This window comes from Tenrec ecaudatus, chromosome 11 (genome assembly GCF_050624435.1).
Source record: "Tenrec ecaudatus isolate mTenEca1 chromosome 11, mTenEca1.hap1, whole genome shotgun sequence".
NCBI classification, from domain to species: Eukaryota; Metazoa; Chordata; class Mammalia; order Afrosoricida; family Tenrecidae; genus Tenrec; species Tenrec ecaudatus.
The window spans coordinates 74,560,318-74,585,553 of record NC_134540.1 but is presented as its reverse complement, the minus strand read 5'-3'; the positions used below and the strand labels follow the sequence as shown (position 1 = coordinate 74,585,553).

General features: G+C 50.2%; 1 protein-coding gene across 1 annotated transcript in view; it reads left to right on the top strand.

The window, feature by feature from the left end:
* Window positions 1-25,236, top strand: part of TBC1D8 (TBC1 domain family member 8) — a 133,914-nt gene that overhangs the window by 67,023 nt on the left and 41,655 nt on the right. Inside the window, exons 3-5 of the mRNA XM_075563263.1 lie at window positions 4,936-5,054; window positions 12,058-12,286; window positions 14,839-15,079. Of these exons, the coding sequence (XP_075419378.1) occupies window positions 4,936-5,054; window positions 12,058-12,286; window positions 14,839-15,079 (589 nt within the window). The remainder of the gene's footprint in view (window positions 1-4,935; window positions 5,055-12,057; window positions 12,287-14,838; window positions 15,080-25,236) is intronic.

Here is a 25,236-nt window from a genome sequence, read left to right as displayed (position 1 = left end):
TTATGTTACTGTAACAAATAATAGAAGATCCAGATAAAGCCTTCAAGTGTCAGGGAAGAGCTGCCATCTGTAAGTGTATCAGCTTCAACAGAAACCTAGTAACTCTGGCCTGAAATTCATTACGCTGTGTGCCCACCTCCCTTCTGATACAAAGATACCATTGCTGCCTGTCCCATAGAGAGTGGGGTCTTTGAAGGACACTGCACACTGCTGCCCTCTGGGGACACTAAATGTAGCCACGGGACTTGAGCATGAGGTAGATGCTCCATCAGCCTGCTCTGCTCCTCTGCAATCGGTGTACTTTGCTGTCACTAGCGTGTGGGCCATGCAGAGATAAGTGAAGCCCTAATTCTGATGGGGAAAGGTGGGAAACCAAGGGTCTGTTGAAGACTTGCCCTGATGAGACCAAAAAACAAAACCCCAAACCCGCCATCGAATCCATTCTAACGCATAATGGCCCCACAGCACAGAACTGTCCCTGTGTGTTCCCAAGGCTGTAAGTCTTCATGGGAGCAGAACTCATCTTTCTGTGACTGCTGACTGTCTCACAGCCTCACGGACAACCCCCGATCAGGCCTCCTTTCAGATGGAACTGGATGGGGGAGTAGGATACGGGTGATCGCTCACACCAGACCTAGCTTCTCCTAAATGACCAGAATTTGAGGTGTTGTTGGTGTGTTTTTTTTAATGTTTTTAAATTGTATTTTAGATGAATTTTCACAGAGGAACTCATAATTTTTTTATTCAGCAAGTCATCAAACCTCCCAGGGTCTCGCCCTGTTTCCATCATTGTTTGCCCACCTCTTATTAGATGTTGCCTTCCCCTTCCCTTAAGCTAACACCTCTGTACCCTCGAGCAGGCGCCCTGGTGCTGCAGCGGTTAGGTGTTGGACTTCGATCCGCACAGTCAGTGGTGTGGAAACCATCAGCTGCACCATGGGAGAAAGACGGTGCTTTCTACGCCTATAATCAGTTACAGTCTCAGAAACCCACAGGGTCAATTCTAAACCCTGTCCCATAGGGGCACCATGAGTCGGAATTGGCACAATGGCAGTGAGTTTGAAACCCTTGAACCTGTGACTTTCCCTTCCCTGCTACCTGCTCCTTGCCCGCAACAAGGCATTTTTAATTTCAGGAGCCCTGGTGGCACAATGGCTAAATACTCAGCTGCCACCTGGAAGGTGGGCAGTTCAAACCCACCAGGCACTCCATGGGAGAGAAGGCCTGGCCTGCTTTCCCTGGAAAGAGTCCAGCCTAGGCAGCCCCACTCTGTCCTACAGGATCGTTCTGTTGCTAAGAAGGACAGAGTCTGTTGATCCTTAAAAAGCAAGACGAGGAAGGTGAGCATGAGGGATGACTGGTGCCCTTGTTAAGAGATGGGGCTGCCCTGTACTTCTCACCCAGATGGACAGAGAGCAATGGGCTGGCCTTTGGAGTTCCGACATCGGTGACAGAGGACATCGTGTGAACATGTCCACACCTAAAGCGTGGAGTGCTTGAGGGGCGTAAAGGTTGTTTCAGACGATCATTTGTCCTGTGCCGTGTACTTACGGGGAGTCTCCTCGCTGCCTCCCACGCTGCCCTCAGAGCAGCTCCTCATGCGATCCGTCCATCTTCTGAGCCCAGGCCCCCACAGCCTGGCGTGGGTTCATGGGTTCTTTGTATTTTTAACAGCATGAGCCTGCATTTATGAAACCAGGTGATGCTTTAGATACAGTGTTTACCTTTCATTCTTTTTAATTTTCTGTACAGTTTTATTGGCACATATTCCACACATCACCCAATCCAATAGGTCAGTCATATCAAGAAGAATTGTACAATCATGACTCCAATCGATTTTAGAACTTTCCCCCATGGTTAAATTGCTTTTAAGATGAGCCGTGCAATCACCATCAGTCTAGTGCTCCGTCCCAACTCCCACATTCTTTGCCCCCCCGACCCCCTCGACATCTCCCACCCCACACCCTTCCCTCCCTGAGAAACCCTTGCATCTGTTCTCATCTCTGTGCACCTGCTCCTTCTGGGCTTCACAAACCGGGAAGCCCAAAAGAAACCATAAAACCCCAAACAGAATAAAGTGGTCAGGATAAAATAATACAAAATTAAAAATACAAATAAGACATGAAAAAATAATTTATAATTTATCAAGAGTTCATGAGGGAGGGAGGGTTGGAGAGGGAGGGGGGAAAATGAGCTGATACCAAGGCCTCAAGTAGAAAGAAAACGTTTTGAAGATGATGGCAACAAATGTACAAATATGCTTGACACATGGATGGATGTATGGATTGGGATGAGCTTTATGAGCCCCCAATAAAATGACCTAAAAAAGTACAAATAAGTAAGAAAGAACTTGCCATGAGTATTTAAAAGGCCGGGTCATGGAACAAGCAAGAAATACCTGCAGAGTATCTAGTCAGACTAAGCCGCTAATGGTAATCCGCCGGCGGCTCAATCTGACTTGCTGCTCTGTAGATAGGGTTGGGGCTCCCACTGTCCTCCACAGCCTCCTGAAAATCGGGTGTTCACAAGTTAGCTCTAATAGTTTTCACTTTGTCATAATTTAATGCTATTGTCCTCGGATCACACAGCTGGTGTGTTTCTTCCGTGTGGACTCCTTGCTTAGATGGCTGTGGTTCAGGGGTTCGTGGTATGTTTTGGCATTGAGCATTTAAGAATCCATACACGGATTCACACTCTGCGGGGAGGAAGAAGGTTACCGACCCATAGCAGGGGATGCTTGCCTTTCACAAACAGCCTGTGTCGGCCTTTTGTGTGAAGCCACACCGGCTCGGGTGGCTGTGTGCTTCTCCCACTGGCTTACCCACTACTGTGCTGGGTCCAGTACCCCCTCATTTCTTTGAGGCTAGAATTTCTCCTGCTTCTGTTTGGAAACGTCGATCCCCTCTCCGTGCATCTGTCGATTTTCTCCTACAGAGACACGCTGCGCAGCTCACGGCTCTGCGTATGCACGCCCCATAGGGTTTTCAGCAGCCGATGGCTGGGGAGGAGACAGCCAGGCGAGTCTTCCAGTGCAGCACTGGGTGGACACCAACCTTCCCACTACCAGCCAAGTGTGTCAGTCGCTGGCACCACCCAGGGACTCCCATGTCTGGTACACATCGGCCTTTTCCTGGTCACGACCATGCTTGCTTTGAGTTCAGGAAGTTTCCTGAGCATCCGGTATGTGGTACATAACTGCATTAGGAGCTGGACCAGGTGCCTGCTGCCTAACAGAGATCACTAGGAGGGCCTCCTTAAGATAAAATGAATCACCGAAAATTAACCGCCTCGGTAATGATGCTTGCTTAATGCTTCAATAACCCCAAACTCTACTCACCGCCACTCAGTAGATTCCATCTCGTAGTGAGCCAATACACAGGGTAGGCTTGTGAGTATCTGAGACTGTCACTCTCTAAGAGAGTAGAAAGCCTCATCTTTCTCCCTCAGAACAATGGGTAGGTTTGAACTATTGACCTCGTGGTTAGCAGCCCGACGTGAAACCCACTCACCAGTAGGGCTTCTGCTTCCATAACAGGCTGAGTTGATCTTATTTTTGCCTTTGAAACAAACCGAGGTGCTGTAAGTGCTTTTGTCTTCTTGTGCATTTGCTATGGATATGTACTGTCAGGCCTCTCTGTATATTTTTAGGGGATGATGTAAGTGGCACGGAATATGAGCATGTACATTTCCTAGGTGATTGCTTGTTCTCTCGTGAGCCAGCATCAATGCAACGTCAGCTGATGATTTGTGATGGCGAAGAACGATGGGCTGCCTGCAGAGCTCTCTTAAGAGGCTCTTTTCCTGTGTGAGCGTGGGCCCGAGTTCCTCTTCAGCAACTCTGGTGCTGGCAGGGAAACTGAGAGACTGATCAGAATGCGTGTGCTACTCATTGTTGCTTCATATTGTGGATGCAGATCTATCCATTATTAAAGACGTTCCTGTCACTGATGGCAGGAGTGCCCTGTATTGGGTATGCTACAGCCCTGGTGGCACAGCGGTCATGCCCTTGGCTGCCTGCTAAAAGGTTGATAATATGAACCCATAGCGGACTCTACACAAGTGAAGACCTGGAGATCTGCTTCCATAAAGATCACAGCCGGTTAGTTCAGTGGATGACTGGGCGGAGCAAACATCTGTCTGCAAAGCCCTGAGACCAGAAGAATGGAATGATGCCCAGCCTTTACGACCAGTGATCACATGAGAAGGGCCAGGAGAGAGTGGGAGTAGAAGGTAGACCAGGACTCAAAATCCTCAACCAGACAAGGCTTCATGGCCAAATAAAGACCGGCAGAGCTCCCAAGACTTTAACCCTCAGTCCCCCATCAGGTCTGGAATTGAACTCCCCCTGGGTTAGAATAATTAAGACCAAAGGGGAGCCGTTTACCCAAAGACAAAGTTCAGAGGGTTAGGAAAGAGGACGGACAACAGGAAACGGCAGTAAGTAAGTGGGAGAAGTGACGGGTATGTGGAGGGGATTGTGGTGGATGCATTGAAAGAAAAAGGGTGTATGTGCTGTTGAGTGGGAAACTGATGATCTGCTCTGTAAACTTTCACCTAATTCACAATGCAAAATAAAAATAAAACCGTTCCATCCGGTACCATCAGATCAGTAGGAATTAGAATGGACTTGGTGGCCCAGGGCGGTGACAATAGTGCCGATGGGCGGCTCACAGAGAAGGTGCAGGTGTAAGTGGCCTGGCATCTGGGCCATTTGTGCAGGAAAGGGACCGGTGTTGCACATCCCCAGGGCAGTGGAGGGGACCGAGACTGTATGAGGGTGGCTGCTTTTTCAGAAGACTTGTGCCCCAGGATGTGAGGCACCAGGACACTTTCGTAATTTAAACGCAGGGATACACGACACTTGGAAAACAAGTCCAGGCTCCCGGAACCCTCTTTGTTTGGTTTTCCACCTGCCTTCTTTCTGCTCCGCTCTAGGTGCGACCTTAGAAGAAATAAGCCAGCACTGGGACTGGCTGGAGCAGAACCTCCTGCACACGCTGTCCGTCTTTGACAACAAGGAGGACATCGCGAGCTTCGTGAAAGGGAAAGTCAAGGTAGGCCCCTGCACCGCTCACACTCCTGCCCGTGTCGCCCTCTTCCTCATCGCCGCCTCCTGGGATCCCAAACGATGTGTCAGTTGCGTGTTACGCATCGGGCTGCTCCCGGCAAGGTCAGCAGTTCGAGTTCACCAGCTACTTCTCAGGAGACAGATGGGGCTTTCTACTCCTGTAAAGAATTAGTCTTAGAAACACACAGGGACAGTTATACTCGGGCTCCTAGAGGGACGCTCGGCGTCAGCACTGACTCGACGGCTGTGAGTTCTGGAAGGATGCACTCTGCTGTAACTGGACGACAGAAAGAAAGCCATGGAAACATGGCCTGTCACCTGTCAAGCTCAGCACTTTTGCTGGCGGGCGCTGTCACACTACTCTCCAGACGGTAGCACTGTCCCCTGAAGCTGTTCTCGGCTGTACCCTTGGCGGAAGCAGATGGCCAGGCTTTTCTCCTGTGGTGCCACTGGCTGGGTTCAGACTGCCAGCCCGCCGCTCGGCAGCCGAGCTCCTTCAGCTTGGCGAAACCCATCTTGATTTCAGGCAGACTTCAGTAGTCAGTCCGCCCAACAAAAACACACTTGAAGCGAAGAAAGGAGGGGGGAGATTTACTCTCCCTTTTTAATAGATCATTTTATCGGGGCTCTTACAGCTTGGATCACAATCCATCCGTCAGTTGTGTCAAGCACATTTGTGCAGATGTTGTCATCATCGTGTGCTAAACATTTACTTTCTAATTGAGCCCCCGATATTGGACACCACCCACTGTCTCCTTTCACCCACGTTTCTGTGGAGGAGGTGGGAGGGGTGGTTACTACATCGATCATTGCAGTTGTTGGTGTGCTATCCTTTATGGCACCCTGGGTAATGTTTCGGCTGCTAATGTCCAGGTCAGCAGTTCAAAACCACCAGCTGATCTAAAGAAGAAAGATGATTTTTATATGCCCGGGAAGAGTTTCCGTCTCAGAAACTCAGGGGTGGTTTACTCTGTCCTGTAGGGTCACTATGAGTTGGATTTGACTTACTGGCTGCGATGAGGGTTTTTATTTCTTGGTGGTTGTTTTTTAGATAGAAATCAAGTGCCCATAGCCCACCACCACCATAACACACCCTTTTCTTTTTTTTTTTTTTTTTTGCTCTCGGGGGAAAAAATCATATAAAGATTTATGTTTCACACTGCTAACTGCAAGGTTGGCAGTTTAAACTCACCAACTACTCCAGAGGAGAAAGACGAGGTTACCCATACAGATGCACTGTCTCCGAAACCATATAGAGGGAGGCTCTCAGTCATGGGTTTTTATTACTTGTTTTAGCTACTTCTGCTTCTACTAAAGGGCATCACAGCGGCATGTCCTTGACTTTAAAGGAGCAGAAGAGAAACACTGCTTTTTGCCTTTGCAGGTTAGGTGTTGTCTTAGCCCCTGAGTGCTGCTTTCACAGAAGCACCGCACGTGGGGGGCTGGTCGGAGGTTACGAGTGGAACTCGGGGTGCGAGCTCTAGGAAAGGGACCTGTTGCAGCCCTGGGTGGTGGAAGGTCCTTGTGGTTTCTTCAGCATTCTCAGAGACCTCAGTGCCCCATCCCCCAGTCCTGTTTGTGCTGCATAACCAGCTTTCTATGGCTCAGAAGTCACGGTGTAAAACACACCCTATTCTGATATGGGCTTCTAATACAACGAAGAAAACCTGATTCCAAAATGGGGTTACGTTGCCCATAAACCAGGAGCCTGTGGGACAGAGCGGGGTTTCCCCAGCTGTCAGTCTTCATGGCAGCAGACTGCCGCTTATCTCTCCTGCAGAGCCGTTGCTAGGCTCAAGCCACCAACCTTTTTGGTTGGCAGCTGGGCACTTTCCCTCGGCTCCACTGCTCCCCCTGTTTCATAGCCTAGCCCAGGATGTGGGGCTTTCCCTCCTAAAGGTGCCAAGCCTCGAGCCTCTTCATCAACAGCGAGTGACCATTCCGTGGATCCCAAAACTCACGGCGATCCCCAGGGGTGTCGGAGCAGAACTCTCCATGTGTGGCCTTTGGGAAGCAAATCACCCGGCCTTTCTTCTGAGGCACTTCTGGGTGGATTTAAACCTCTGTCCTTTCAGCAGTGAGCCATGAGCCCCATGTCTATGTCACCCAGGCACCCTGACCTTTTTTATGTTTAAAAAAAATTTACAAAATTAAATTTTAAAAAATTCTCTACTTCCAATGGGAATCTGCATGGTGGCCATTTGTGGCTGCATCAGAAGCCACCAGAGCCTATTCTACAACCTTGGCCTGTTTTTCCCTCACTTTCACTTTCCAGAGCTAAAATATGGGAAGAAAACCCAACCCACTGCTCTCAAGTCGATAGTACCACATAGCAAACCTATATTCTGTATAGAAAGTTTCTGAAGCTGAAAATCTGTACCGGAGCAAAGCCTCATCTTTCTCCCTCAGAGCGGCTGATGGATTCAAGCTGTTCACCTTTCAGTTAGCAGCCCAAGAAGCCACCCACTGTGCCACAGGGCTCTTTAGAGCCAAGAAGAGCTAACTCATTGTGGGATAGCGCCTGGCTACCATTGCTGCACAGTTTGGGTCGAAGATTCTATTTAAAAATCCATAATCTTCTCATTCTATATTCCTATGAGTGGTTTGAAGAGCAGAATGGACTCCAGACTTTCTGGAGTCGTAGAGGCTGGATGAGCCCTGAATCTATTGCCCCAAAGTCAGGTTTAAACCTTAAACTAGAGCTATCCCTGAAATCTTTTCAAAGCAAATGATCTTGTCTAGTCAAGAACGTCTGCCTGGAGCCCTGGGCTCTCTGAAGATCTATTGTTGTGGCTTCCAATATTGGCAACAGCAACTCAAGCCATTAGACAGCAAACGTGGGGGTTAGTGAGTTTCGGTTAATGGGGGAGGAACAACTCAGCAGAGACTGGAAATAGTTACCCAGCGTCAAGGGTGTAATCAGCGCCACCAAACTGAACACATGGGAATCAGTGACCTGGTACGTGCTGCGCTGTGTCCATTCTGAAAAATGACTAACACCTTACCCGTCATTTTATAAAAACCTATTATGCCAGACATGCCTTTCAAGATCGTTGCTTTTCCGAATTACAATGCTTAGTGTTGTGCAATACTTCACTGTGTACATTTCAAAAATGAAAGCACAACCGAGGAGATGATAGTCAATTTGTGATTTCACCAGTCCTGAGATTCATTCCACAATACTTTGAAATGGCATTCTTATTGCGATGGGGGAGTGTCCAGGTTTAATTTATAAAACAGTTGGATGGTGCAGGCCTCTCCTAAGGAAAGATCCTCAGGATCTGCCCAAGGAACCCAATCCTGCATGAAACGTATGGACAGAAATCGGAAGAAGATGTTACCATTACGGAGAAGATAGTTACAGATACATCTTTCTAATTTGGGTGTAACATAAGTAAGGCCTTAAGAGTTTTTATGCATCACGAGGGACTGGTTAATTTGCCATTGTTACGGTGACGCACGGGTGTGGAGTGAAACCACTCCCCATGGTATGGTTCTGCAAGTTGTGAGCTTTTGAAAGCAGCTCCCTTCCAAGATGCTTGTGGTGGGTTTGAACTGCTGGCCTTTGGGCCAGTAGTTGGGTGCTTAACCATTTGCGCCACCTCAGTGTCTCCATAGGGAGATCGCAAGTGGAAGTTCTCAGGGAGAAGTGTGCTGTGAGCACAGAACCTACTCACTGCCCTTGAGTCACTACAACTCCGGGCAACCCCACAGGGCAGGGTCGTCTGGTCTGTAGGCTCCCGAGCTGTACAGGACCCTTACAGGAGAAGACAGCTCATTTTCTCCCTCGGTGTCACCAGCGGATCTGAACTGCTGATCTCGAGTGAGCCACCCAACCCTTAACTCACTATTCGACTAGTGTTCACGAGCACAGAGAGGCATGGAACCAGAATCCTGATCTTGTCAACCCCGTGGGAACAGTCCACAAGCTCAATTCTAGGCCCTGCTGTACCTCCCTTTCCCACCTTCAGAAAGAGCTCTTAGTGTCTCCTATTGGCAAAGAGAGTAAGTAGCCTTCTGCTCTGATGGGCTATGCCTTGGGATGACACCACCTACCACTCCTTGGGAGATAGATGAGGCTTTCTAATCCCGTAAAGCTTTAGTCTCAGAAATTCACGAGAACAGTTCTACTCTGTCCCGCAGGGTCGCTATAGTCAGAATCGACTCACTGGCAGTATTTTGGTTTTGTTTTTAAATTGGCAAAACCACTATAGATTCAGATTTTCTTTTCCTTCATATGGTTTTCTACCCCTGGAATGTTTGGAGGAATTTATGAACCTTGGCCAATTGTAATCTTTTTCTATGTTAGAAGGAAGTAGCCCATACTTCATCTTACGTACTTTGGACATGTTGTCAGGAGAGGCCAGTCCCTGGAGAAGGACATGATGTTTCGTAAAGTAGAGGGGTGGTGAAATAGAGGAAGGCCCTTGATGCGGTGGATAGGCACAAGGGCTGCATCGATGGGCTCGCATACAGGAACAATCGTGAGGACGGCGCAGGACCGGGCAGGGCTTTGCTCTGTTGTGCACAGGGTTGCTATGGGGCAGGATTGACTCGATGGCACCTGACAACAACATTCACGGTAGAATTGGCATGCACTGGGTGGTGGTGTGTCATGCAGTTGTTGGCTTTATACCAAAATGTTGAACCTAATTAGTGTTTTGTTATTTAAAGAATGATTTACAGCTCAGACTGGGGTAACAGCTCTCCAGGGGAGATGCAGTGGGTTCACATGCCCAAGCTAGTCACAAATACAGTTTATCGCTGAAGGGGAAGAGCGGGGAAGTGCTAAAAAATGGCCTGAGGACAGGGCTTCAACTAGGCAAAAGGGCTCTGTAGAGACCCATTCATTAAGCCTTAAACAGGACAAAGACAAAATCCCAGGAAATCCTCTGAATTGGGGGAGCTATCAGCTCGCACCCTGCTGTACCCAGAGGCTGCTGGGCTCTGGGATCACAGTCCATGTCGGTGTGTGTGATGGGGAAACAAAGGACAATGTATCAAGAGCCCAACTCACTCCCTCGTTGAGTGCCCTCCAGCAGACCCTCTGAGTTCAGGGTAGAACTGCCCCTGTGGGCTTCCAAGACTGACATGCTCTAGGGGAGTAGAAAGTCCTGTTGGTTTCAAAGGGCTGACCCTCCAGTTTCAGCCCAATGAGTAACCCCTGTGTGTCATCATTGCACCACTAGGGGGTTGCTCCTTGAAGATCCTGATTGGTGGCAGGTCTATTGTCACTGCTGTGGGCGGGTCTACAGAAGCAGGAAAAGGCTCCAGGGGTTGAGCCCCCTACATAGTTGCCTGTTAAAGGCCGGGATTGTTCTGGGGTGGTTTTTATTACGGGGCTCTGTAGTGGTTGGGATATGATTTATGATAACGTAACCCTGAGTTCTAGTCTCAGGCCAATCCCAGGACCTCAGCCTGTAACTTCAATCCCATCACGTGGGCCTGAGTGCTAATTTTGATCCCTCATTTAGGATAAGCAGGGACAAGGTCCCCGAGGGCAAACTACCTTTCTCTGGGCTTGCCAGGGGTTGTCTCCGCAGAGCAGGCTTGCCGCTACCGCGAGCAGCAAGCACTTGGGGAGTAACATACCCATCTCAATCAGGGTCTGGACTTAGGTGGAATCGGCTTCTGAGGTAGACCCTGTGGCCTTCCATCAACCAAATGCTGTAGCGCTTAAGCTTCCCACACAGGCATAGACGCTGCCCACAGCCCCTGCTTTCACTGGGCCCATGAGAGACTTTCTATGGTGGATCTTCCGCCCCTGGCATTTTTCTCCACATAAGTACTGCCGCCGTGGTTCTGGGTAGATAAGCCGATGAGTGAACCTCTCCACCCGTGATGGGTCAGTTGTTAAAGCAGCGAAGACGCTTCAGGGCACCCGTGCTTGTCTGTCTTTTCACCTTCCGGACCCTCCCGGCCACCCACTCCCATCTGCTCTTCTCAGCCAACAAAGGGGGCTGCATTGGTCTCCCGGTGCTGCTGTAGTCGCGGAAATAGCTCGAGTAAGGGGCTTTGTTGTTGTGAGGGGCTGTCGAGCCAGTCCCCACCCATAGTGACCCTGTGCCCAGTAGCTTGAGGCTCCACCCACGTGGTTGGTCCTGGGCCATCGTCCCAGTCCCGGTGTCAGTCGGTCTCCTCGAGGGCCTGCCTTTTCCTTCCTGCCTTCTCGCTGCTTCCTCCCCTCTACAAAGTAGGGTGTTCTTCTCCAGGGACTGGTCTCTGCTGATACCATGTCGGACCACTAAGTACAACAGAATTTTTTTTCTTTTGGTCTCCTAGTGCAGCAAGCCAGAATTCGAACTCGAGAGTCCAGCCATATGGGACTGCTCTCTCCGTCTTTGTTGGGGAAGGTCCTTGTCCCTTTCAGTTTCTGTTCCTTGGTTTCTTGATGGTCTTGGCATCCGCTGTGCCCTGTTCAGGCTTGTTTTATGCCCAATCATTTTTTCCCATCTTCTTAGTGCGATCAGGCTTACATCACACCCTACATTGCTGTGAATCAATAGCATAACAAAGAAAACTTTGTCTCCAATGGGATTGCCTCCAAAGGTGTGCAAACGCATCGCCGTGGAATGATCCTGACTCATCACGTCCCTCATGGACAGCATAGAACGGCCTCATAGGATTTTCTAGAGTGTAATCTGTAGGGAGCCTGGCGGCATACTGGTGATGTCATGTGTTGGGGTGCCAACCTCAAGGCCAGCAGTTCGAATACACCAGTGCTCCACAGGAAAAGACGAGTCTTTCCACTCCCAGGAACAGTTAGTCTCACCTCCACAAGGGCACTTCTGCCCTGACCTCTGTAGGGGTCTATGAGTCTAAATTGACTCTGTGGCAATGAGGGGGGTCTTTTTGGCAGTGGGTGGCGGCAGAATAACTAGGGAAGCAGATTGCCGAATCTTTCTCCCCTGGCATAGCCAGTGGGGTTTCAGCTGCTGGTTGGAGGCAGCACCGCCGTACCCCTAACAGGCTGTGCTCTCTGTCGCCAGGCACTGATTGCGGAGGAGACCAGCAGCAAGCTTGCAGAGCAGGAAGAGGAGCCCGAGAAGTTCCGAGACGCCTTGGTGAAGTTCGAGGCCAGGTTTAACTTCCCGGAGGCAGAGAAGCTGGTCACCTACTACTCCTGCTGCTGTTGGAAGGGCAGAGTGCCCCGCCAAGGCTGGCTCTATCTCAGCATCAACCACCTCTGCTTCTACTCCTTCTTCCTGGGCAAGGAACGTGAGTGGAGGCTCGGCGAGGTCCCGGGCCTGCTCTTGTCCCTCGCAGTGCTTCGTGCCCAGAAAGGGCATCAGTGGGGAAAGTGAAACAGGGACAGGCTTGAAGAGCTGGGGTGAAAACAGGGCACTTGGTTAATTTCTGAATGACTTGTGTAGACAGTTCACACATGCACACACACACACACGCACACTAAATCTAGAAAGCCACCCTGCTTGATACTGGACTCAAGGTGATGCTTGTATGCAGAATAGAGCCAGCCACTCCAGAGTTTCCAAGGCTATGGCTTTTAGGAAGTAGATCAGCAGACCTGTCTTTCCAGTGGGGTCTGGGGGGATTTGTACCATCAACGTACAGTGAGTACTTCACCATTTTTACCACCTAGGGACTCCACTGATACTATGGGGGGGGGGTTTGGTTTGTGAGAATTTGGGGTTTTTTGTTTTGTTTTCCACCCTGTTTCTGTGTGGCTCTCTCTACATCGCTGTGAATGTAATTAAAGATCTTGCCACTGAGGCAGAGTTGGGCTGCTAATTGCAAGGGCAGTTCAAAACCACCAGCTGCTCCATAGCAGGAAGATGAGGCTTTCTATGCCTGTAAAGAGTTAGTCTTGAAAGCCCACAGGGCAGTTCTATCCCGTCCCACCAGGTTGCTCACTCTGAGTCGGCATCGGCTTCAGTGGCAGTGGATTTGCTCTGGTGCATCTGGGACTTGGGTGATTCCCTTAAACCCATGTGTCCAGTAGTGCAGATACTGAGGTGTGAAATTCACTGCCATTGAGTCAATTCCAACTCATAGCGATCCTACAAAACAAAATAGAGCTGCCTCGTGGGTATCAGACTGTCAGTCGTCATGGGAATGGGAACCTTCATCTTCCTCCCAAGTAGTAGCCAGTGGTTTTGAACTGTTGACCTTGTGGTTCGGAACCCAATGCATAACCCACAACACTGCGGGACTCCCGAGAGGGTGGTAGTAGTAATACCACCACCTGCCTCACGTCAAAGGGGTGTGTTAGTTATCTTGTGCTGTTGCGATGGAAATACCGCAAGTGGGAGGTTTTCACAAACACAAATTTGTCACCTGCCAGTGTAGGAGGCCTGAGCTCACAGTGCCGGCTTGAGGGGAGGGCTTTCTGTCTGTGCTGGCTCCAGGGGAAGGTCCGTGCCACACTCAACACCGTGGGCCTGGCCCCTTGGAGAGCTAGCTCTGTGTGCCGTGGCCTCGACCTCCCCCGGGTCTGGGAGGTCCCTGGTGCAAGGACCCTGGGTCTGAAGGACTTGTTCTTCCAGCTCTTCTCTCTTGGTGCCACCACAATTTCTGCTTCTGTTTTTTCCTATTTAAATGGGCTCCCTGCATGCAGATTTCTTTAAAAGTAGATGCTTAATGAATGAATGTTGATGGAGTAGCCAGTGTTGCCTAAATTCAAGGCGGCACCACAGCAGATGGCTGCACTTTATCCTGGATGATGCGCTGCAGAGTACAAATGTTTAAGTTGCCGAGGGGTTGCTGAGTATGTGTTCTCTGAAAAAGGGTGCGTGAGTTGGAGCAGATACTTATGTGTGCACGGAAGACCTTTTTGTGCCCACAACTAGAAGGAGCTGAAGACACTTTCAAACCCAATGCAGAAATCCGGCCGTTCAGCACGATCAATGCACTGAAAACATGATTGTGAAATAGGTGGAAAGAAACGATAGCTCTTGAAAATAATTATATCATATTTGATTTGATCAGGAAAATCATCCCTCGCTCCCCTCCCCCCAACAATTCTCAATCATCATTAAGCCTGGTTTTATTAAGATGATAGCAGTTGGGGGGAAATGAATGATTCTTAACATTCTGATAATCACTGTTAAATCGTCAGTGTGTTTCTTTGGGAAAACCAGTCAGTCTAATGAAGCTTTATGTACTTCTCCCCCTGCACCGCCCCCACCCACCCCACCCCCCGCCCCCGGCCCATGTAGTCTGCCTTAGCAAACACTACCTACTTCTTTCTGAGAACCATCCTGAGAATGGCACACTTGTTCTTCAAATGGGCTGCTGTCGGCACTGTAGGACTTTTTAAAGCGTTCACAAAGACAACTTGCACTCTGTCCTCTTCGGCTGTGAACTGCTGCTTGACGCAGGGTAAAACAGTAAGCCCATTTCTCCAAGCAAGATCATGTAGCATCTCTTTTGCCCTCACTTTTTTTCTTTCACCCCATTTCTTCTCACATCATGAGTACTGCCTTTGAAACCAGAATGTATGAGAGTTGACAAACTTTTCTCTGATTCTTTAAGCTTCAGTATTCCCGAGACAGTCTACCCGTTGTGACGTTGGCGTTCCTTGTAAATGGGCAGCGGCCTGTCACTCAGGAGCGTTTTACTTAGATCTGTAGGAAAATCATCCGCAAGGGGGTTGTGTTCCCAGCAGAGGGCTCCCAAGCGATTTTGGGCTTCCCCGCCCTGCTCTGGTTGACACGCACCCTGGTTTGCGTTTGCCTGTGAGAGAAGCCCTGGGCAGTTATCTGCAGAGAGCCTGGAGCTGGGCTTACGTGCGCGTCTTACCTCTCTTCCAGTCAAACTAGTCATCCCGTGGGCGGATATCTACAAGTTAGAGAGGACGTCCAATGTCTTTCTGACGGACACCATCCGGATCACCACGCGGCACAAGGAGCGCGACTTCTCCATGTTCCTCAGCCTCGACGAGGTGTTCAAGATCATGGAGCAGCTGGCGGATGTGACGCTCCGGAGGCTGCTGGACAATGAGCTCTTCGACCTCGACCCCGATCTGCAGGAGCCCAGCCAGATCACCAAGCGGTAAGAGCGTGCGTGCTGGATGCGCCCCACCCTTGCGGGGGACCCATGGCCTGTGCCTCACCTCTGTCTCCTTGTCAGCCAGCGTGGCAATAAGTGTAAGTTTTCCTTATGGCATAATCCAGCCTGTCCTATACTGGTAACCTCGACAGAGATAACATGGTTTTTATAAAACCACCACAATCAAACCTGTGGCCACTGAGTTGACGCCCCCTCATGGGCACCCTATAGGACAGAGTCCAACTGCTTATAGGGTTTTACAAGCAGGTCTTTTTTTATCCCATGCTCTCCCAAGTGTATAGTTCACAATAGCAAGAAACTGGAAGCAGCAGCCCAAATGCCCAACAGTAGGAGAATGAATAAAGACACTGTGGCAGGCACACACACACACACAATGGAATGCTCTGCCTCCTCCCAAAACAGGCATGAGAGCTTGAAACGCTGCCTGCCACGGGAGGGCCTGGGCACCATGATGCCGAGTGGAGTCTCGGTGGCTGCCTGCAGGGGCCGGCTCTCTCACCTGGAAGGTCCTGAACTGCCGCTGGTGGCTTATTAATGAGCATTAAGAAAGTTTGCGTTTTCGTAAACGACTTTACAGAAGTAACTTTCAAGATGAATGGCGCTAATTTTGGGTGCCAACTGGTCATTACAGCCACGCGGTGGTGAGGTAAAGTTGCTTGTTATGGCTTTCCTATTTATCTTCTTTGTGACTCCCACCAAATAACTGGGTAGGAGCGTGCAAATAACGTGAGGGAACTGGTCAGGTTTGCCATTCCACTGGGCACAAAAATGAGCCACCTCAAGCAAAAAACCCAGATCGTCCCAGAGTGAAGTGTATCTGAGACATGTGCATGAAGAGGCAGAGAGCAGCAGGCTTTCTGGCCCACAGAACAAGTAACGCTGGGTCTTCCAGAAGGAGGCTGCAAGCAGAGTGATGGAGGTTTGTCGGCGCTAATGCAGTTTGGGGAGGGTAGAGGCCAAAGGGCCGAGGACCACAGGGAGATGTGCCTGCCAGTATGTCTGAGAAGAAGCATTGTGGACAAACAAACTGTATCCTTCACATTTCTGATCCTTACTTGTAATTGGTGACTCCCCCCAAAGCCCCACAATTGTGACTCTTTTCTGAGAGTTCTGCATGATCATGACATGGATTTTTGAACTCAGCAGAAAAGTAGAATGTCATGGGAAGGATGGCTGGTGTCAGAATAGGGTAAAGGAAGTTGGCAGTTGGAGGCATGTCTGACATCTGCCTTGTGGGGTTCATCTGTGGCCTGCTGTGGATTTGGATTCTCATCCCCCTTTGGCCAGAGAAGGTCGGATGCAGCCCTTAGGCCATATCCTCACATGCTTTATTAATAATGTGTCAAAATTCTTGTTACCCCAAATTGATACGTCACGGACGGGTGAGGTAGCTGCTTGCATTGCTTGTCACTTTAAGGAGGGAAAGTTCAGCTGAATTGTCTGAAGACAAACCGGCGTGTTTCTGTGTCGAGGGGGATGCTGGCTCTGCAGTGCACAGCTGGGTGGCTGCAGACCTGACACAAAGGCAGGCAGTGACAAAGGTGACCTCCGGAAACAACCTAACAGCAGTCTTTGTCCCGGTTGAATGTTTTGTAGATGTGGCCACAGAATCACACATTGCCATTTCCCTATTTGCTAGTCTTTTATTTTTAATATTAACTCCTTGTAACATTCGCATCTGCCTTCTTTTGGGTAGCATTGTATAAAAGATATTTAAGCCATAGGTATTACACTTCTGCTTAGGAGATGACTTAGCACGGGGGGTGGGGGGGGCGGAATTCTGTGCATGGAGATGAGCAGAGCGGGTCTTTAAGTCTTCTGGGTTTAGTTTCCTCTATCTGGGCCGGGTGACCTGCCATTAAGATCCTTCACAACCCTTATGGTGCTCAGTAACTGCACAGACAGCTGCCCCACCTCCCCTTCCGAACTTAGCTGTGGTTTCACAGTGTGGTTAAGTGGTCAGCCGTGAGAACCCACCAACCATCCTGTAAAGATGACTGTCTCTCTGGCAGGTCCTACTCTGTCCTCTAGGGTCACGGTGAGTTGGAATGGACTAGATGGTAACAAGTTTTTACTAATCCTCAAACTGCTCGCTGGCTTCTCCAAACTTCTGGAGAAATGCATGTCTTCCTAATTAAAACAGAACAAAACTCACTGTTACTGAATCAGTGGCTCACGGTGACCCTGCAGGACAGGGTAGAACTGCCTCTGGTGTCCGCGAGTGCAACTCTTTACAGGAGCAGAGAGCCCAGCTTCCTCCCCCAGAGTGGCCACTGGTGGTTCCTTAATGGTAGCACTGCCATGTATTCAAAATGAGTGCAAGACTCGCCCTTCTGTGTGCATAAATTGTAAACTGGTCACAAGGAAGGCAAAGGTCAAACTAATGCTCTTGATTTGGGGGGTGAGAAGGGGGGAAGGGCATTCCAGAGCATTTCATATCACTTTGTAACATCTTCGAGACTCGAGTCTGACATTTTTCTCGCAAGGTGGGGCGCTTGTCACTCCCTTGGGAAAGGAGACATTGTAGGGAACCAGCTATTGGTCTTCTGCCTTCCAGCGCCAGCTACACAGTGCCATTCTCAGCCCCAGGCTCTCCATGTGGTCTCTGGCTTCATCAGAGGGGCACCTGCTTTCCAACGGGAAGTAATCCAGGATCCTGAGCGGCCATGTTTTCTTGGTCCTCCGTGAAAAAGACAAAAGTTTTTGAGGCCAGATGATACAACTCTCAGTTGTTAGAGATCGCATATAAACCACTCATGAAAACTTGTAATTACTTAACTGTGTGTGTGTGTGTGTGTGTGTGTGTGTGTGTGTGTGTGTGAGAGAGAGAGAGAGAGAGAGAGAGAGAGAGAGAGAACACGTGCACGCACCGTGGTGGTTAACCATTGAGCTGCTAAGAATGTGGTCAGCTGTTTGAGGCCACCAGCCCCTCTGGGGAGAAAGATGAGGGTGTCAGTTCTTGTAGAGCTGGGCATGGGAGCTCTCCTTTCATTGTCCGCAAACTGGAGCCTTCACATGTCTCAGCAGCCCTATGAGCCTGTTCTCTGTCCGCCAGGGCTGCTGTGCATCAGAATCGACCGTTGGCTGTGGGCTTGCGTTGGGGTTGGTGTGTGTGTCTGAGCCCCAGTTCTCTAGGAAAGCCAAAGCACTGACGCATGTCTGTGTGTATACACGGAAAAGTTCCATCAGGAGAATGGCTCACACACTGACCGAAGTGGGTGCGTCCCAAGCCCAGGGGTCAAATACCAGACCGAAAGCTTCTCCAGACTTACTTTTACTTAAGCTCATCCTAAGTTTGCCAACAGCATAGTTGACAGAGAATAGCCAGCAGGTCAGGTCGGATTCAGAAGAGGACATGGAACAAGGGATACCATTGCCGATGTCAGATGGCTCTTGACTTAAACATGAAGCTGTTTACTGGCATTTCATTGACTGTGCAAAGGCACTCGACTGTGTGGACCGTCATAAAGTGGATGACCTTGAGGAGAATGAGCATTCCAAAGCACTTCATTGCGCTCCTTCAACTTGTACATGGATCAAGAGGCAGGTGTGCAAACAGATCAAGAGAATAGTGCATGGTTTAAAATTGGGAAAGGTGTGGGTCGGGGTTATATTCTCTCCCATACTTGTTCAATCTGTATGCAGAGCACATCATCAGAGAAGCTAGGTTATATGGAGAAGAGTGTGGCATCAGGATTGGCAGATGAGACAAGGCTGTGAAAGTGAGGAGGCCTCGAAGCACTTTCTGATGAAGCTCAAGGATTGTAGTCTGTCCTTGGTGTGGATGACAACTCAATGTAAAGACCAAAAGCCTGGACCAGCAGGTAACATCATGATCAATGGAGAAAAGATTGAGGTCAAGGATTGTTGCCTTGCTTGGATCCACAGTGAATGCTCCAGCAGCAGTCAAGGGTTCAAAAGAGGCATTGCATCAGGTAAATCTGTTGTGCCAAGACTTTTTAGAGCGGTGGCTCTCAACCTGCGGGTCGCGACCCCTTTGGGCATTGAACGACCCTTTCACAGGGGTCACCCGATTCATCACAGTAGCAAAATGGCAGTGATGAAGTAGCAACGAAAATAATCTTATGGTTGGGTTGGGGGAGGGGGGGTCACCACAGCATGAGGAACTGTATGAAAGGGTCGTGGCATGAGGAAGGTTGAGAACCACTGCTCTACAGTGTTAAAGAGCAAGGATGTTCCTTTGAGGAGTAAAGTGCACCTGACCCAAGCCATGGTATTCTCCATCGCATCATGTGCATGGGAACGTTGGACACTGAAGAAGGAAGACCGTAGGAGAATGGAAGCATGGAGAACAATATTGAAAGTCCCATGGACTTCTGGAAGGGCAACCCGATCTGTATTGGAAGAAGCAAGGCCAGAGTGCTCCTTAAAGGCAGGGATGGCAAGACTTCGTCTTACATACTTTGGACATGTTAGGAGCAATCAGGCCCTGGAGAAGGACATCATGTTTAGTAAAGTGGAGGGGTGGCAAAAAGTAGGAAGGCCCTCGATGAGCTGGACTGATACAGGCGCTGTCTCAGCGGGCTGAAGCGCAGGGACAGCTGAGAGGATGGCGCAGGACCGTGCAGTGTTTGGTTCTACTGTGCATAGGCTCACTATGGGTCGGAACTGAGTAGAAGGCATCTAACAACCACAACATGGCAGGCTGAAGTTCAAAGAATCAGAAATGAATGAGCCAGATACAGGATCCAGTCTAGCAAAAAAGCAAGCAAGCTTTTCCACAGCATCTACTTATATCAGACACCCCCCAACCCCATCCATCCTCTACCCTCCTCCATGGAAACTCCCTGTGTTAGTCTGGGTTGACCAGAGAAACAAATTTATAGACATGCATATGTGTATAAGAAAGAGCTTTCTATAAAAAGTAATTGTATATTAAGAAAACATCCTAGCCCAGTCCAGATCAGGTTCATACGTTCAGTATTAGCTCTTATGTCCGATACCAATCTATAAATTCTTCTTCAGACTCATGCAAAACATGCAATGGTGCCGACTATAGGAAGCTCACAGGCCAGTGGGTGGAAAGTCTTGTGGATTCAGTGGCAGTGGTGGCATCTTAGTGCTGGCATGGGTCTCCACGTGGCTCCTCCAGCTCCAGGGGCTCTAGCTTAGCTCCATGTGTCTTATCAGCAGGAAGATGAAGCAGAGTGTATGTCTGCCATCCAGTGAACTATTTATCTCCTTCGCACTTCCAAGTGAGGTCATTGAGCTCAACCTTATTGACAGGTTAGACTCCACCCTTTCTCAAGGTGAGAGGAGATTGATTGGTTGAATCAGATCTGTGATCTGAGGGTGTTGCCTCCCATCCTTATAACTGATTGGCTGCTCATAACAGATCTCATTTGGGGTGGGTGATTATATTATGTTAGGTTATATAACTGACAACCCACTGAGAATCCTGGCCCATCCCTATTGTCACAAAACCCAACTATAGTTGTGTGTGTGTGTGTGTGTGTGTGTGTGTAAGAAACTGTGTGTGTGTCTGTTGCCACCACACTGAGGAACAACATGAGGCCACTTAATAGTTTTTTAGGTCCGCTTCAGCTTGATGTTGGGATTTCAGGAAAATTCCTTGTCAGTTGCCTGATGTCCTGGCTAGGCTTCACTTCCGGATGTGGTTTGAGATAGACACGAGGAAAGAAGATGATAGTCCAACATCCGTGACACCTTCTACCACCACCCCCTGCTGTGGAGTCAATTCCGACTTAGCAGCGACCCTGTAGAGCAGAATGGAACTGCTCTCCCTTGGAGCCACACAGCCGAATCTCTCTCCTGGGGTGCAGCTGGCCAGTTCAAACTGCCGACCCGGGTGGGTCGCAGCCCATTGTGTAACCCCTACACCCTGCACTTCTGGTCAGATCTTCTGCCTTGGAAGGAAAAGTTCATTACATCCACACTCTAGAATTCAGATACTGCTTTCACGCCCCCCCCCCCCCCCCCCCTGCAAACTGTTAGGAGAAAAGAACAAAACAAGAGCCTGCGGTGGAGCTGTGAGGGTGGCCCTGGGCCAAGCCCCAGACACACCTCCCAACTCGGGTCCCCAGGGTGCTCTGCTGGTCACTGCCCTTGGAGTGACTTCCTCTCAGAGTGGAAGGCATGGCGTTCCCTACAGACTCAATGCCAGTTCTCATTGGTAGCTGCTGCTTTTTTCTCCCCACTAAGACGTAGGCCTTGAAATATAAACAGGTAATGACTCAGGCCGCTTGACCACCTGCCAGAAGCGTCCAGGCTTGAGGCTTTTGGGGACGAACACCGCCTCTTCATGCTGTGGGGCACATTCAGAAGTGCTGGAGTGCTCTGGGGGTGTTTCCCAGTGTTGTTGATAGAGCTTCGCCCTCCCTTCCCACATCACAGCTCTGCAAAGGTGGCCCTCAGGTCAGGAGGGCAAGGCCCCCTCGGATTGCAGATGAGTCCTAATTACTGTCTGTGCTCCCTGCAGCAGGCAGGGTGGATGCAGAGGGAGCCCAGCTGGGGGCTCCCTGTGGGCAGGGACGAGAGATGGGCCTCGGGCACTGTTCCCATGAGGGCACAGGAGGACAAGCGCCTCACCAGGGCTGCTGATGTGCAGCCTGCTATAGTCCTGTTAAGGGTAGTCCAGGAGTCTGTGCCAGCCAAGGTGGGGTGGCTGTAAGGGGGAGAGGGCGCCGGAGGGCACTTGCCCAGGGAGAGAGAGGAATCCATTCTGACTCAGACCACTGCCAGGCATGCAGCAAACTCTGCTCCCAGGGTTTGTCTTGTGGTGACTAGTCTTCCGAAATGCCTCTCGGTGGGGTTGAAGCGCCTTTCTTCCAGTTAGTAGTTCCAGTCACTAGTTGCCTGCTTAACTGCCTGTGCCACCTGGGGTTCTGCAGAGCAAGAGGGAATGAATGGACTGGCCCTGCACTTTTAAAACCTGGAAATACCTATCCTTCGGCCCGTAGTTGGCAGGGACAGAAAAGTGCACCCGGCTCTTCTGTGATGGCCTTTGCTTGTCTGCTTGCGTCTGAGGTTTGGTGGCTGACTTGCTGCAGGAAAGCTCGGTGCACGTTTTCCAGGATGTGAGCGCGCTCTGTAGGGACTGGTGGTGGTGGCCTGGGCAGCTGTCTGAGCATTGTGCCCTTGTCTTCTGCATCTGCGCTCCCTAGCTCTTGGCTTCCCAGAACCCCCTGTTGTCTCCCCGCCTGTTCTAGTGTCCACAGAAACTGCCCAGGGCTTTTCTGTGTTTATTCCACTCTAGACAAGCCCTCCTCTGTGTCCCTGTCCTATTGGATCTGTCGGGCTATCGAAGCCCTCACTCAGCCCACAGACCTATTAGCTGGGACCGGCAGTAGGCTGGGTCAGGTGGTTCAATGGACACAGGAAGGTAAAAGCAGAAACCTTTTCTGGAGAAGGAAAAACCTTCACAGATGGTCCGTGTTGATGGGGTCCTGCTCACCACGGGGGGATAACTCTGAGTAGTTTTTAAAGAAATTGGGCACTGTGGAGACAGCAGCTGACACACTACCTCTACACCATGCTGTTGGTTGTGTCAGGGCCAGGAGCTCACATTTGTCCTCCTTGTCTGTGTGATTGTAGTCTAGAATTTCTGTGTGTCTTAGTTTCAGCTTCGACAGCAGACTTGGTCTTTGTTGCTGCATGTTCTGAGCAGCCTATGTTTAGTTACCACATAAGCCCAGCCACATGTAGAGCGGATGGCTCTCAGCCACGCTCTGGCCTGTGTGCACCGGAGATGTGGGTGATGGGTAGTAAGTGAGGTTGGGCTCTTTGGGTGGTTTACCATCCTTGGGGCAGGGGGGCACTTGTGAGTGGTTTATGGCCTGGGAGGAGCACCTGCTTTCCCGATGTTGTGCTGTGATTGATGTCCGGTGCTCTTCTCTGTGGACTGAAAGCGGAGAAGGCTGCTGTATCGATCCTTCGGGTAAATCTGCACAAGGCCTTCTGTGGAGTATTGAAAAGCAGGTGTGTTAGACCGGGTTGACTAGAGAAACAATTCTAGAGACACTCATATGTGTGTAAGAGAGAGCTTTATATCACAGAGCAATTGTACATGGGGAAGACCTCCCAGTCCAGATCAAGTCCCATAAGTTCTTTAGTACCCATATGTCCCATACTAGCCCATACAGTCCTCTTTATACCCACGCAGCACATGCAATGATGCCTGAATGCAGGAAGATCACAGGCCAGTGGTGGATCCAGTGGCGGTGGAAGCGCTTCAGCTCTGGTGTGGGGGTCTCCACGTGGCTCCTTCAGCTTCAGGGCTCTGGCTGCCATCAGCCTGGCTACATGTGGCTTGTCAACAGGAATGTCAAGCAGAGAGAGAGAGAGAGAAGCCCGACTTCCATTGAGCTATTTATCTCCCTTAAGCCTCCAAATGAGGTCATCAAGCTGTGACCTCATGGACAGGCTAAACTCCACCCTTTTACTCCTAATACCCTCAAATTGGCAGGAGATTATGTAACGCGCACAGCAGGGATGCTACTTTGAGGAGTAAGGTGCAGCTGGCCCAATCTGGGGTATTTTCAATTGCCTCACATGCATGTGAAAGTTAGACATTGAATAAGGGAGACCAAAGAAAAATCAGTGCGTATGAATTGTGCTGGTGAAGAATATTGACAGTACCATGGACTGCCAAAAGTACACCTAAATCTGCCTTGGCCAGAGTGTTCCTTCGGGGCAACGATGGCAAGACTTCATCTCACATGCTTGGGGCCGCCTGTTAGGGGAGAGCAGTCCCTGGAGAAGGGCCTCGTGCTTGGTAGAGGGGCAGCGAGGGAGAGGAAGACCCTCGACAAGACGGATTGACACGGTGGCTGTGACCATGGACTCAGGCACAGGGACCATCGTGGGAATGGCGCAGGCAGTGTTTCGTTTTGGGTACCTAGTGTCTCTGGGTCAGACCCGATTCGATGGCAAACCACCCCCGCCCGCCCCCACCAACAAACAACATACAGATGCAGGTGTGAGAGGCGAGTGTAATGGGGGCTTTATGTTTGACGCTGTTCAGAGGAGTTGATGTGCAAGAGGGTTTCAGAAAGTTTTATTATCTTTTCATTTTTCCAGACTTTTTGCAGTCCCCTCCTACTGAGCATCAGCAGATTAATTGGCTACAAAATAGGCCCTAAAGGGCGTTCTTATTTCTTGCCCCAAGTCTCTTCCAACTCCTGGGGACCCCACGTGTGCAGAGCAAAACTGAGCCACGGGATTTCCAAGGCAGAAACTGGCCGCTGGGCCTGCCTTCTGACGCAGTTCAGCGTGGGCTGGAACCACCTACTTTTCAGCCTGTAGTTGAAGGCTTACCGTTGGTACCACACAGGGCCTCCAACCTCCAGGACAGGGCAGTCCCAATTCTGAGTTTCCCAAGAGGGCTTGCGCTTCTCATCTCTCATGTGGCTGACTGCATTCGCCACAGTTGGGTTATGCATGTAAATCATCCTTAAGGTGACAATGAGAGAGAACTTTCTAGGACAGAGGAAGAAAGGAGCTTGGATCTGAGCTGCTCCTGCTTACTTCCTGTCTTTATCTTGGGGCCTTGGGTGTCAGGGTGCCGAGGGCTCAGTGAGGACAACAGCCCAGAAGGGAGGCAGTGTGTGCACCAGGGGCCCGGCCTGCTCAGAAGCCCACAGAGAAGCGAGCAGATCTGAGCTGTGCATGGAGGCAGCAGGCACACTGGGGAAAAGGAAAAAGTATCAACCAGCCTCTGCTAACACCTTATTCTTATCTGGGGGTGTGTACAAAATAAATGTCCATCTCAATCCTCTTCCTCACGTGCAGGCTCGGGGGTTCCATGCCAGGCTGTTCACCAAGAAGTTAGCTCTGTCGGAGAACAGACTTGGTGTTCTGTTCCTGTCAGCATGAACATGAAACTGAAGCCCATTGCCACCGACGCCATGCCAACCACAGCATCCCTGTGTAGCGTGTCCTAGGGAGCACACTCTCATCTCTTCTCTCAAGGAGCGGCTGCTGGGTTGAAACTGCCGACCAATGCTCACCTGAGAGCATCCCCAACCTAGAAGACATGGGTCGCCTCTCTGAGCTATGAGACAGCCATTACAGAGGAGAGCTATTAGAATGGGCTGGATCTCACCCAACAGCAACCCAAGCTGCTGTGAGTCATATCACTTACTGCTGCTCAAGGGGAG